This window comes from Schistocerca gregaria, chromosome 10, assembly GCF_023897955.1.
Source record: "Schistocerca gregaria isolate iqSchGreg1 chromosome 10, iqSchGreg1.2, whole genome shotgun sequence".
In the NCBI taxonomy this organism is placed as follows: domain Eukaryota; kingdom Metazoa; phylum Arthropoda; class Insecta; order Orthoptera; family Acrididae; genus Schistocerca; species Schistocerca gregaria.
Genome location: NC_064929.1, coordinates 210,260,041 through 210,274,525, shown reverse-complemented (window position 1 = coordinate 210,274,525; position 14,485 = coordinate 210,260,041). Strand labels below are relative to the sequence as shown.

General features: G+C 40.2%; 1 protein-coding gene across 1 annotated transcript in view; it reads right to left on the bottom strand.

The window, feature by feature from the left end:
• Window positions 1-14,485, bottom strand: part of LOC126293350 (uncharacterized) — a 70,644-nt gene that overhangs the window by 52,913 nt on the left and 3,246 nt on the right. The window contains exon 3 of the mRNA XM_049986544.1: window positions 7,794-7,935. Within this exon, the coding sequence (XP_049842501.1) occupies window positions 7,794-7,935 (142 nt within the window). The remainder of the gene's footprint in view (window positions 1-7,793; window positions 7,936-14,485) is intronic.

The window sequence follows — 14,485 nt, the reverse complement described above, 5'->3', positions numbered from 1 at the left end:
TCTGTCTATGGTAAGTTTAACCATTTGAGAAAATCTTGCTTCGTTTGGATTTCATGTGAAAGAAACACTTTTCTAGGGAGGTTCATGAAGTTTTCCACTTGTAAGCTTTAAACCTGTATGAAACAGTTCAAACTTTTCACAGGATACATAAATCGAAAAAGTCAACACAAAATTTTTTTGTATCCAATAATCTTTATCCATTGTCGACATATGATGGTTTAAAGTAGGGCTAACTGTAGCACATAAAATTCATTCTTATGTCAGCTGAACGCACAGAAACAGTTTAAAGTGAATCGAATAAGTAAAAACAGCATTATTTGACAAAACTGAAAAATCACTGTCAAAAACCTAGCTTCAGTCAGATTACAGTGCAAAAAAACACGGTTTTTGAGAGTTTATCAATTTTGTGGGAAAAGACAGATTGCTACTTACCGTGAAGATGAGAGGTCAAGTTGCAGACAGGCACAATTAAAAAAGACTCACAGAAAGCTTTTGGCCACAGCCTTTGTCAGTAACACACACACACACACACACACACACACACACACACACACACACATCGCCAACTCCAGTATCTCAGGCTAGAATTCAACTATCATGTGGGATGCCAGCAGCAATATGGAGGAGGTAGGGAAGGGGAAGGGGAACGGGAAGGTGAAAGTATAGTAGTGTACAGGTGGGGAGAGTGATGAACACTGTTTGGTGGAGTGTGCAGCGACTAGACTGCCAACGAGTGCAGTGTCAGGAGGTTGTGGGGCAGGGAGCAAAATAGGAGGGGAGTGGGGAAAGATGAATAGGAGGGGAGTGGGGAAAGATGGGTGGATGAATTGGCAGATGTCTTCAAATAAACAGGGTGGGAGATGAGAACGAGGAGATGATGATAGGATAGAGGGGGTAGAAACTGTTAGGTGAAGGATATAGGGATAGTATGTCACCTTTGGTTGATGGCGGAATAACTGAGGGAGTGGAGAATGTGTTGTAAGGATAACTTCCAGAAATGCTTCAGAAATGCTGGTGGAGGAGGAAAGCATCCAGATGGCTCAGACAGTGAAGCAGTCATTGAAATCAGTTGTGTTATGTTCAGGTGCATGTTGTGCCATGGGGTGGTCTACTTTGCTCTTGGCCACAGTTTGAGTCGTACTAGTGTAAAAAGCTGTGCTGTGATTACAGCAGAGCTGGTAATTGACTTGGCTGCTTTCACAGATGTAGGATAAACCAGTGACAAGATTGGAATAGGAAATGCTGGGTGAGTAGATTGGGCAGCCTTTGGGCCTGGATATTCCACAGGGATATTGCCCTTGTGGCAAGCGGCTGGGTTTGGGAGTGGCATAGGGATGAACTAGGATGTTGTGGAGGTTACCTACTGTAACATCTTGACCCCAAATCCTCCACCCAACAGTTTCTACCCCCTCTGTCATATCCTCTCCCCATTCCCATCTCCCAATCTGTTTACTTGAAGCCCTCTGCCAATGTATCTGACTGCTTCCTCACTACTCTCCTTTTTTTCACTACCTCCCTGCCCACAACCTCCTGACACTGCACCCATTGGCAGCCTAGTCCCTGCACATTCCATCAGCCAGAGTTTGTCTCTCCCCCCCACCCCCCCACCCATACACACTATCCCTTCCCCTTCCCCTTCCCCACCTCCTCCAGATTGCTGCTGGCATCCCATGTGTTAACTGCATTTCGGCCTGAGATGCTAAAGTTGGTGGTCATGTGTGCACGAGGTGTGTGATGTGTGTGTGTGTTTGTTTGTTTGTTTGTTTGTTTGTTTGTTTGTGTGTGTGTGTGTGTGTGTGTGTGTGTGTGTGTGTGTGTGTTGCTGACGAAGGCTGTGGCCGAAAGCTTTATGCAAGCATCTTTTAATTGTGCCTGTCTCCAACCTGACATGTCTTTTTTGAGAGTTTTTCACACATGTTGTTGTTGTGGTCTTCAGTCCTGAGACTGGTTTGATGCAGCTCTCCATACTACTCTATCCTGTGCAAGCTTCTTCATCTCCCAGTGCCTACTGCAACCTACATCCTTCTGAATCTGCTTAGTGTAGTCATCTCTTGGTCTCCCTCTACGATTTTTACCCTCCACGCTGCCCTCCAAGACTAAATTGGTGATCCCTTGGTGCCTCAGAACATGTCCTACCAACCGACCCCTTCTTCTGGTCAAGTTGTACCACGAACTCTACCCATCTAATCTCCAGCATTCTTCTGTGGCACCACATTTCGAAAGCTTCTATTCTCTTCTTGTCCGAACTATTTATCATCCATGTTTCACTTCCATACATGGCTACACTCCATACAAATACTTTTAGAAACGACTTCCTGACACTTAAATCTATACTCAATGTTAACAAATTTCTCTTCTTCAGAAACGCTTTCCTTGCCATTGCCAGTCTACATTTTATATCCTCTCTACTTCGACCATCATCAGTTATTTTTCTCCCCAAATAGCAAAACTCCTTTACTACTTTAAGCGTCTCATTTCCTAATCTAATTCCCTCAGCATCACCTGACTTAATTCGACTACATTCCATTATCCTCGGTTTGCTTTTGTTGATGTTCATCTTATATACTCCTTTCAAGACACTATCCATTCCATTCAACTGATCTTGCAGGTCCTTTGCTGTCTCTGACAGAATTATGATTTCATCGGCAAACCTCAAAGTTTTTATTTCTTCTCCATGGATTTTAATACCTACTCTGAATTTTTCTTTTGTTTCCTTTACTGCTTGCTCAATATACAGATTGAATAACATTGGGGAGAGACTACAACCCTGCCTCACTCTCTTCCCAACCACTGCTTCCCTTTCATGTCCCTCGACTCTTATAGCTGCCATCTGATTTCGCTACAAATCGTAAATAGCCTTTCGCTCCCTGTATTTTACCCCTGCCACCTTCAGAATTTGAAAGAGAGTATTCCATTCAACATTGTCAAAAGCTTTCTCTAAGTCTATAAATGCTAGAAACGTAGGTTTGCCCTTCCTTAATCTAGCTTCTAAGATAAGTCGTAGGGTCAGTATTGCCTCACGTGTTCCAACATTCCTATGGAATCCAAACTGATCTTCCCCAAGGTCAGCTTCTACTAGTTTTTCCATTCGTCTGTAAAGAATTTGTGTTAGTATTTTGCAGCCGTGACTCATTAAACTGATAGTTCGGTAATTTTCACATCTGTCAACACCTGCTTTCTTTGGGATTGGAATTATTATATTCTTCTTGAAGTCTGAGGGTATTTCGCCTGTCTCATACATCTTGCTCACCAGATGGTAGAGTTTTGTCATGACTGGCTCTCCCAAGGCCGTCAGTAGGTCCAATGGAATGTTGTCTATTCCGGGGGCCTTGTTTCGACTCAGGTCTTTCGGTGTTCTGTCAAACTCTTCACGCAGTATCATATCTCCCATTTCATCTTCATCTACATCCTCTTCCATTTCTATAATATTGTCCTCAAGTACATCGCCGTTGTATAGACCCTCTATATACTCCTTCCACCTTTCCCTTCTTTGCTTAGAACTGGGTTTCCATCTGAGCTGTATATGTTCATACAAGTGGTTCTCTTATCTGCAAAGGTGTCTTTAATTTTCCTGTAGGCAGTATCTATCTTACTCCTAGGGAGATAAGCCTCTACATCCTTACATTTGTCCTCTAGCCATCCCTGCTTAGCCATTTTGCACTTCCTGTCAATCTCATTTTTGAGACGTCTGTATTGCTTTTTGCCTGCTTCATTTACTGCATTTTTATATTTTCTTCTTTCACCAATTAAATTCAATATTTCTTCTGTTCCACAAGGATTTCTACTAGCCCTCGTCTTTTTACCTACCTGATCCTCTGCTGCCTTCACTACTTCATCCCTCAAAGCTACCCATTCTTCTTCTACTGTATTTCTTTCCCCCATTCCTGTCAATTGCTCCCTTATGCTCTCCCTGAAACTCTGTACAACCTCTGGTTCTTTTAGTTTATCCATGTCCCATCTCCTTAAATTCCCACCTTTTTGCAGTTTCTCCAGTTTTAATCTACAGGTCATAACCAATAGATTGTGATCAGAGTCCACATCTGCCCCTGGAAATGTCGTACAATTTAAAACCTGGTTCCTAAATCTCTGTCTCACCAGTATATAAATCTACCTGAAACCTGTCAATATCTCCAGGCTTCTTCCATGTATACAGCCTTCTTTTATGATTCTTGAACCAAGTTGTGCTCTGTGCAAAATTCTACCAGGCGGCTTCCTCTTTCAATTCTTTGCCCCAGTCCATATTCACTTACTATGTTTCCTTCTCTCCCTTTTACTACTGCCGAATTCCAGTCACCCATGACTATTAAATTTTCATCTCCCTTCACTATCTGAATAATTTCTTTTATTTGATCATACATTTCTTAAATTTCTTCGTCAACTGCGGAGCTAGGAGGCATATAAACTTGTACTACTGTAGTGGGTGTGGGCTTCGTATCTATCTTGGCCACAATAATGCGTTCACTATGCTGTTTGTAGTAGCTTACCAGCATTCCTATTTTCCTGTTCATTATTAAACCTACTCCTGCATTACACCTATTTGATTTTGTGTTTATAACCCTGTAGTCACCCGACCAGAAGTCTTGTTCTTCCTGCCACTGAACTTCACTAATTCCCACTATATCTAAATTTAACCTATCCATTTCCCTTTTTAAATTTTCTAACCTACCTGCCCGATTAAGGGATCTGACATTCCACGCTCCGATCTGTAGAACAGTTTTCTTTCTCTTGATAACAACATCCTCTTGAGTAGTCCCCACCCGGAGATCCGAATGGGGGACTATTTTACCTCCGGAATATTTTACCCAAGAGGACGCCATCATCATTTAATCATACAGTAAAGCTGCATACCCTCGGGAAAAATTACGGCTGTAGTTTCCCCTTGCTTTCAGCCGTTCGCAGTAGCAGCACAGCAAGGCCGTTTTGGTTAATGTTACAAGGCCAGATCAGTCAATCATCCAGACCGTTGCCCCTGTAACTACTGAAAAGGCTGCTGCCCCTCTTCAGAAACCACACGTTTGTCTGGCCTCTCAACACATACCCCTCCATTGTGGTTGAACCTACGGTACGGCTATCTGTATGGCTGAGGCACGCAAGCCTCTCCACCAACGGCAAGGTCCATGGTTCACACATACCATTTCTAAATTCCTATCTTGTATGAAACAGGTCAAATTTTGTAAGTAATTTAAGGTCACCCTGTTGTTTTTTGAAAGCCTTTACCTGTTGGCATGATATAAGCAACATGGTTTAAAAGACATTAATAAAATAGTGGATCATTCATCACCTGAGTCAACAAAAATCTACATCAAATGTATTCGCAATGATGAATATGGACAACCACCAGCTGTAGAATGGAATGACGACAATGAAACTTTGTGCCGGACTGGGAAACAAACCAAGATTTTCCATTTATTGCCAGTGGTCGCCTTACAATTCGGCTATGCGTGCACGACACGTGGTCAGTCCACTTCATTGTCATCATTCCACTCTATAGCTGATGGTGGTCCATATTTGCAATTGTTGTTAAATTTAATGTATTTCACAATGACGGTAGTCACTATAGATGGATAATTTGTGAACTAACAGGTCCAAAGGATCAGTTCATCAAGATGAAAGGGGAAACGAACTCTAAGAAACGATCCTTCATAGTTCACTTCGGTCATGGCTTTCTACTTATAGTTCCTGGGAATGGGAAACGATCCGTCTCATTCCCACAACGGCACATCAGCTGGTCTTGTTCCAGCCTCGGTCCCATTCTCATCTGTCTGGGCCTCGGTCTTGCTCGAATGGACTTGTCCTCCTTCACGTGGCCACTTGTAGTTCCACTGCCTACTGCTCATAGTTAGTTCAGTATCGAGTTGTTCGTTTTGTTCGCTGTGCACACCCATTTTAGATCAGTTTCAAACCTTTTTTGAACTCTGAACATCTGGTTCTTTTCGTATTCTGTTCAGTGCCAATGACCGGCAATTAAAATGAATTTTATAATTATATAAATTATATAAAAATGAAGTGGTATGTAATATATACATCTTTTCAGGTAATAGAATGGCACATTAACTTCTTTCACTATTTCAATAAACAGCAGAAGAAATACTTGTAAAAGGGCAAGAATTTTTTGTTATCATACAGTGGCCATTTTCAGTCTCTTTTTGATCCAAGGTAAAAGAGCATGTTCACTGTTATGGAAGGCAGACTGACTTACAACTGAATGACATCTGCGTTTCATAATCGAATGTCTGGTGTCACTTTCTGTAAAGAGAATATGATAACTTCTACAATATTATTTCAGTGGTACAGGGTGGCACACGAAAAATCGGTCCCGAGTACTAGACAGCTCATTGTTGCCTACCAATCGTCATCTATTGTTTCGAAGTTGTTTGCATTAGCTTATTTTTTTATTTATTCACTGCCACAAATCCTGCATAACTGGCGAGCAGTTTGTACTCGGGGCCAGTTTTTCGTGTGCCACTTTATATTATTTGACTACGATCAGCCACATAACGCTACAATTGGCTTAATGAGAGGTTTTGCAGAATCACGAAACTTACAAGTGTATGAGAATTTTGTTATGAATAAAACCTCTGTACTCCAGGGCAGAGGCAAGGGCCCCCTCTTGGCGCCTTCCATCTTCAGTCACCTATGCTACTAATTTTCAATTTTTCATAAGAACCGTATACCAAGCACAAATGAACGGTGAACAAGTAAAAATGAACAGTTCCAAAAAAGGAGTGATCACCAGTGAACTAGTTCCCAAGGATGAACGAGTTTGCCCATTTCTAGTCGTCACTGTAGTGCCTGTTCCTTTCGACATGTGTCATAATTCAGAATAATACAGGTACTTCAGTATTGTAAAACTCTACACTGGTTACCACACTAAGACAGACTAATGTCAAAATTATGCTGAGTAAAAGTTGGAAATCACAATTGAATACGCTAGCATAGCACAAAAGAAGGTGAATATGTCTTGGACAGAGTTAGGGATTAAAAGGGAACTAGCTTTTCGACTTATTAGGTAGCTCCTGAAACATTTAAATTGAAGATCTTGACATATCTGTGATTTTTGACGAGTTAATCTTACTTCCCCAGCACAGTGAGCTCTCTTAGAGAGACAAATTTGTTTGTTTCTAGGGAGTGGGATACATCTGCAATATGATGTATCTGAGGGCGGGGGTGTGGTAGAGAGACAGAGACAGAGAGAGAGAGAGAGAGAGAGAGAGAGAGAGAGAGAGAGAGAGAGAGAGAGAGTGTAATAGGAAGTATGCCAGTGGGGATGGATGCATGCATTCTAAACTTTAATGACACGCTGTGTCACACTGCACGGCATTTCGACATGTGTCATGTTATAAGACATGACATGATGCATCACGTTACTTTACTTGACACAATGTATTACATTACATGACATGTGTACTTATATCATGTAAAACAGTGCGGATATGTCAAGATGCTTTGATTTAAATGTCTTTGAGGCTCGCAAATAAGTCAAAAAGCTAGTTATCTTCTTTTAAATCTCTAATTCTGTCAGGGCATATTCACCTTTTTTGTGCTACGATATGAGCATTTTTCATTCTGGTCGAATACAGTACTGTTACTGTACTTCAACAAACATTTGTACCCAGACTGATACCATATCGAAACATTGTGAATATCATAGTTGAAATGGGAAAATAACAACCAAACTAACAAACATTTTTTTTAAATAAAATAAATGTTCTTTTAATAAAGTGGATGGCAAAAATAACTGGCCATCATGTGAAATATGCTTTACCAGACTGGGTTACATCTCCAGTACTTACTCAGAGGCCTTGTCTTGTGTGAACCACACTGCAGGCAGTAGTTTCTGTCCAGCCGACCATCTTCACACATGTCATCTACTTGCTCATCATCGTACAAAAATGCATCCACATGCAGTGTGTGTCTTGGATCACAGTCTGCATTCTGAGAAAGAGAGGGAGTGCTCAGTAAGTGGTGAAGTCGCAGTAAGAACTGCCTAAATTAATATTAGCAATGTGGTGATGTGTGTTGTTATTGTTGCTTCCAGCCCAAAGACTGATTTAATCCAGCTCTCCATCTAGTCTATCCTTTGCTAGCCTCCTCATACCTGCATGTGAACTGCAGCCTATATCCATTTGAACATCCTTGCTCTATTCTAACCTTGGTCTCCCTTTACAATTTTAACCCCCTCTCCCAGTTACCACACTCCCCTGCATTGCCAGACTGATAATTCAGTGATGCCTCGTGACATTTCCTATTAAATGTTCCCTTCTTTTAACCAAGTTATGGCAGAAAAATCCTTTTTTCCCCTATTCAATTCAGTAACTTCTCATTATTTATCTGCTCTACCCATCTAATTTTTAACATTCTTCTGTAGCACTACATTTCACTATCTTTTATTCTATTCTTGTCTGGACTGTTCATTTTTGCATTTTACTTCTGTGCACTCCAGACAAATGTAATGCTGGAAAAAAATTACTACACCCTTGTAGACGTTTCCAACTAACTCAGGATTTATTGTTGCAACATTGCATATGGAGTACATGAAATTATTACATTTACAGATCAATAGCACAAGTGGTTCTGAGATACCAGGCATTGACCCACACTGAAACACCCATGATGTAGCCTCCACAGGCGGCAATGCAGGTGCCGACTGGCATTCAGTCAATCACACAGATGGCTAAAAGCGTCCTGGGATATGTTACAATACACCTGCTCGATCTGTTTACGTAATTCTGTAAGAGTTCTTGGTTGACAAGACGCACAAAGTCACTTCTTCGTTCCCGCTCATCCCATCATATCCCACATGTGCTTGACCGGAGAAAAGTCCGGAGATCATGGTGGCCAGGGAAGTTGCTGTAAATCTTGCAGAGCACACTGAGTTTGGCAGGCAGTGGGTGGATGAACATTATCCTGTTGGAACAACACTTCACCTTCCTGTTGCAAGAATGGCAAACGAATGGGTCTAACAACATTCTGCACGTACTGGTCATTGGTTAACCTCCCCAGCAGAGACATCAATGGTGAATGAGAGTTTCAGATTTTCACACCCCATACCATAAAGCCTAGGGTGGGACCAACATGTCTCGAATAAATGCTTTCTGTGAGACAGCGCTCATCAGCTCTACATCATATGCGCACACAACCATCACTTGCATGAAGACAGAACCTGCTTTCATTGGAGTTGGAGTTGGAATTAAAATCCACGGAGAAGAAATAAAAACTTACTTTGACGTTTGCCAATGACATTGTAATTCTGTCAGAGGCAGCAAAGGACCTGGAAGAGCAGTTGAATGGAATCAACAGTGTCTTGAAAGGAGGATATAAGATGAACATCCACAAATGCAAAACAAAGATGATGGAATGTGGTGGAATTAAATCATATGATGCTGATGGAATTCAGGTACGAAATGAAGACACTTAAAGCAGTAAATGTGTTTTGTATTTGGGGAGCAAAATAACTGATGATGGGCGAAGTGAGAGGATGTAAAATGTAGATTGGCAATGGCAAGGAAAGCGTTTCTGAAGAAGAGAAGTTTGTTAATATCTAGTATAGATTTAAGTGTCAGTAAGTCTTTTTTTAGTAAAGTAAAGCTGCATGCCCTCGGGAAAAATTACGGCTGTAGTTTCCCTTTGCTTTCAGCCGTTTGCAGTACCACAACAGCAAGGCTGTTTTGGTTAGTGTTACAAGGCCAGATCAGTCAATCATCCAGACTGTTGCCCCTGCAACTACTGTAAAGGCTGCTCCCCCTCTTCAGGAACCACACGTTTGTCTGGCCTCACAACAGATGCCCCTCCGTTGCGGTTGCACCTACGGAACGGCTATCTGTATCGTTGAGGCATGCAAGCCTCCCCACCAACAGCAAGGTCCATGGTTCTTTTTTTTTTTTTTTTTTTTTTTTTTTGTATGGAGTGTAGTCATGTATGGAAGCGAAACATGGACAATAAATAGTTTGGACAAGAAGAGAATAGAAGCTTTCAAAATGTGGTGCTACAGAAGAATGTTGAAGATTAGGTGGGTAGATAACGTAACTAATGAGGAGGTACTGAATAGGACTGGTGAGAAGAGAAGTTTGTGGCTCAACTTGACTAGACGAAGGGATCGGTTGCTACGACATGTCCTGAGGCATCAAGGGAGCACAAATTTAGCATTGGAGGGCAGTGTGGAGGGTAAAAATTGTAGAGGGAGACCAAGAGATGAGTACACTAAGCAGATTCAGAAGGATGTAGGTTGCAGTAGTTACTGGGAGATGAAGGATCTTGCACAGGATAGATTAGCATGGAGAGCTGCATCAAACCAGTCTCAGGACTGAAGACCACAACAACAACAACAACAACAACAACAACAAGTCTTTTTTGAAAGTATTTGTACAGAGTGTAGCAATGTATGGAAGTGAAACATGGACGATAAATACTTTAGACAAGAATAGAATAGAAGCTTTTTGAAATGTGATGCTACAAAAGAATGCCGAAGATTATATGGGTAGATGACATAACTAATGAGGAGGTACTGAATAGAATTGGGGAGAAGAGGAATTTGTGACACAACTTGACTAGAAGACTGGGATCGGTTGGTAGGACATGTTCTGAGGCAACAAACAATCAGCGATTTAGTATTGGAGGGATGTGTGGAAGGTAAAAATTGTAGAGGGAATCTGACAGCCAAGGTTTGACAGAGCACTGCTACTTCTCATATGAACCAATCACACCAAAACTTCAGAGTGTTAATCCTACCTGTGATTTCTGTATATGGATCAAATTTAATTAACATTGGATGCCTAAATAAAAATATATACATCTGCAAAGTTGGCCAAAATTTTTTATGTGCAAATTTTGGATATTTTTTGGGGAGCAATATCTCGGCTGCGTCTTGGTCAATCCTTTCTTCCTTGCCACAGCTGGAAAGAGCATGCTTTAAACTTTCAAAGCTATATTGATTAATTTCTGGATCTTGCACATTAATGAGTAAGAATACATATCAAAAGTAGGGAAAATGGATTATCGATAAATACAAAAAATACAATTTGAAGTTTTAAGTCAACAAATGTGCATTTGTAGTGTCTTTTAACAGTATAATATTTGTCTGTGGTTTAGAGAATGCAACTATGCTAATAGGAAGTGTTCTTACATTATTTTACAGTATAGAATATAAATATAATAAAACTTCAGAAAATGCTCTTAAGATTATAAAATCTAGATCACAATGGATTGGTATGTCGCTTTAGGATGTTTCAACCCTACAATGCATAGTGACGTATATATGCATTGTCACTCAGTTTCCATCGGGATTATTAAGCAGTTATAGTTTTTAAGGCTCTATCCTCATAGCAGTGGTACCTTGCTGGATGACCACTTTCAATTGTTGCTTTTCATAATGTCAGTCTTCTGTGCAGTGTAACCTTTAGTGTTGACATTGTACAATCTCAGTGTTGAGTATTGAGTGTTTGAACAATCAATAATCATTGTTGTAGCTGAATGTAAGCACTAAAACAGAAGACTTGCTGCAACCCATTTGCTAAAGAAAAATGTGTATGGAAGGAGGCTTTAACACCAGTAACCATAGCAATGTCTGACATGTTGAAGTTACTGACTAATGAAGTTTTTAAACCTGGTCGGAAAATTTGTACCAAATGTAGACATGAAGTGACCCAAAAAGAATCATTCCACCAGGATAAGCAAGAATCACCATCCACTGAAGACATGGATTGTGTTTTTGCTTGCTTTACTGCTAATACTTCATTATCATCAATTGGAGAGTCACCATCAAAGCTTCAACGGATAAGCAAAAGGGATTCAATGGGATACATAAAGCACACGTATAAGCAAAAGGGATTCAATGGGATACATAAAGCACAAAGTTCTGAAAGCACAAGACTGCATTACTAAGGCAACTGCCACAGCTGCTGGTGTGAGCCATGTAGATGTTGTTCAAATGCAAATGGAAGAGTATTGAGTGCTTCAGACTTCAGACAATTGCAGTAAAGTTCAAATTTATAACCTGACCCCAAATAGTTGGACTATTGCTGTTTCAACTAAAACGGTAAAGAAGGCTGGGAAACTAAAGATGGAAGGGGGGTTTTGGCAACACTTGCAAACCGAAAAGGGAAAAAGCTCAGTGTTTAAGTAAAATAAAATGTCCTCACGTTTTTGAAGATGAGTTTTCTCATTTATGTACTTGCAAAAATGATTGTGTTGCAGTAAGAATAAACGGGGAAAAGGTTCACTAGCAGAAATGCCTGCTCCTTTGTAACCTGAAAGTAATGTTCATTGCTTATTGTAAGCAATATGGAAATCAACTGAGATTCTCTAAATTTTGTGGGGTCAGGACGAAATGGTGTACTGCAGTTGGTGCTTCTAGATCACATTCAGTATATGTATGTGCAATTCATCAAAATGTCACGTTGGCTTCAGCAATATCCATCCAAGATGACTACAAGAAATTGATGTAAAAACTGTATGCAGTTTGGAATCAAAAGACTGTATGCTGCAACGTTGTGAGGAATGTCCTGGAAAAAGCAACTAGAGCCTTTTTTTGAAGATACTTTTGAAGATGATTACTCTGCAGAAACAATGGAATACAAGCAATGGCCCATATTGACAGAGACACATTAGAGACATGTCATAGAACTGTTGAAGATTTCATGGAGGCACTGATTTTGAAAATTACCGGTTTAAGACACAATCACTTTGTGTAAAAACACCGAAGTTTATACGTTAAGCAGCTAAAAAGAATCTTGCAGAAAATGAATTAATTATATTGATGGAAATTGTTTGAGATTTGTTCAGTTGTTGTGCAAGATGCTGTGCAAGGATTTCGTTGGGAGAATAGTCAGGCCACTTTACATCCATCTGTCATCCATTTTGGTGGCAAAGGATGTCGCATTTGTATGATTAGCAACAGTCTCCGACATGATACCGTGGCTGTTCATGCTTTTCAAATCAAGTTAGTGGTGGTGGTGGTGGTGGTGGTGGTAGTTAGTGTTTAACGTCCCGTCGACAACGAGGTCATTAGAGACGGAGCGCAAGCTCGGGTTAGGGAAAGATTGGGAAGGAAATCGGCCGTGCCCTTTCAAAGGAACCATCCCGGCATTTGCCTGAAACGATTTAGGGAAATCACAGAAAACCTAAATCAGGATGGCCGGAGACGGGATTGAACCGTCGTCCTCCCGAATAAAGTTAGTTCCAATTTAAAGATAAAGAATGAAAATGTTAAGAACGTTTATTACTTTAGTGACGGTTCAGCTGCTCAGTATACGAATTTCAAAAATTTCATCAATTTTATGTCTGCATGTAAAGCATTTTTTTGGAACAAGGCGTGCTAAATTGCCTTGTGATGGCATTGGAGGAACAGTAAAAAGACTAGCAGCTCATGCTAGTCTGCAGAGCCCCTTAGGTAACCAAATATTGACTCCATATGATTTGTTCAAATTCTGTGATGATAGTATTCCAGGTATACCAGGTATAAAGTTTTTTATGTACCATAAGAAGAGATTGGGAAAAAAAAGCAGCCTGATCAAGAAACAAGGTTGCCATGGGACATACAATACCTGGAATAGGAGAAAATCATTAATTTAAGCAAATTAATTGTAATCAGCTCAGAGCAAGCAGAGTTTCCAGTGATGCTACAGCATTCAGAGTTAATGCCTTCGAATATGAAGAAATTCCAGCGATGTCAATTGCAAGTTTACAACCAGGACAATATGTTGCATGTATGTATGACAATTTTTGGTGGTTTTTAAGGGTGTGTGCAGTTTCACATGAACAACAAAATGTCCTTGTCACGTTTATGCACCTACATGGTTCTGCTTGTTCCCTCCACTGGCCAACTGCTAAAGACACCTGCTGGGTGCAGGAGCAACATATTTTCATGACTTTAGGAGCAACATCGACATCACCATCAGGAAGACAATATAGTTATACATAATATGTCCTTAAAAATTGTAGAACTGTTTAATCAAAAAGGGAACCGATTCTCTAGTATGTTTGTTTTGAAATTGGCTGTGTTGTGTATTATATTTGTTCTTAGGGTGTGTGTTAAATCAGTGTTTGAATATACTGGAATAAAAAATGAAAATAATTATGGGACTTCACGAGTAAAATATAATTTCACTTTTCTATATTCTTGAAGTGCTAAAATAATAACTTTTGCAACATATTCTTACTCATCAATATGCAAGATCCAGAAGTTAAACAATATAGCTTTGAAAGTTAAAAGCATGCATTTGCCAGCTGTTGCAAGAAAAAAATAATTGAACAGGACACATTTGAGATTTTGCGTCCCAAAAATGCCCTAAAATATGCACGTAGAAAATTTGTCCAACTTGGCAGATGCATTTCTTTTCTTTTAGACATTCAACGTTAATTAAATTTGATCCATATATAGGAATCACTGGTAGGAATAACCCTCTGAAGTTTTGGTGTGATTGGTTCACGTGAAAAGTAGCAGTGGTCGGTCAAATCTTGGCTCTCAGAATAGCGTAACAAATTTTTT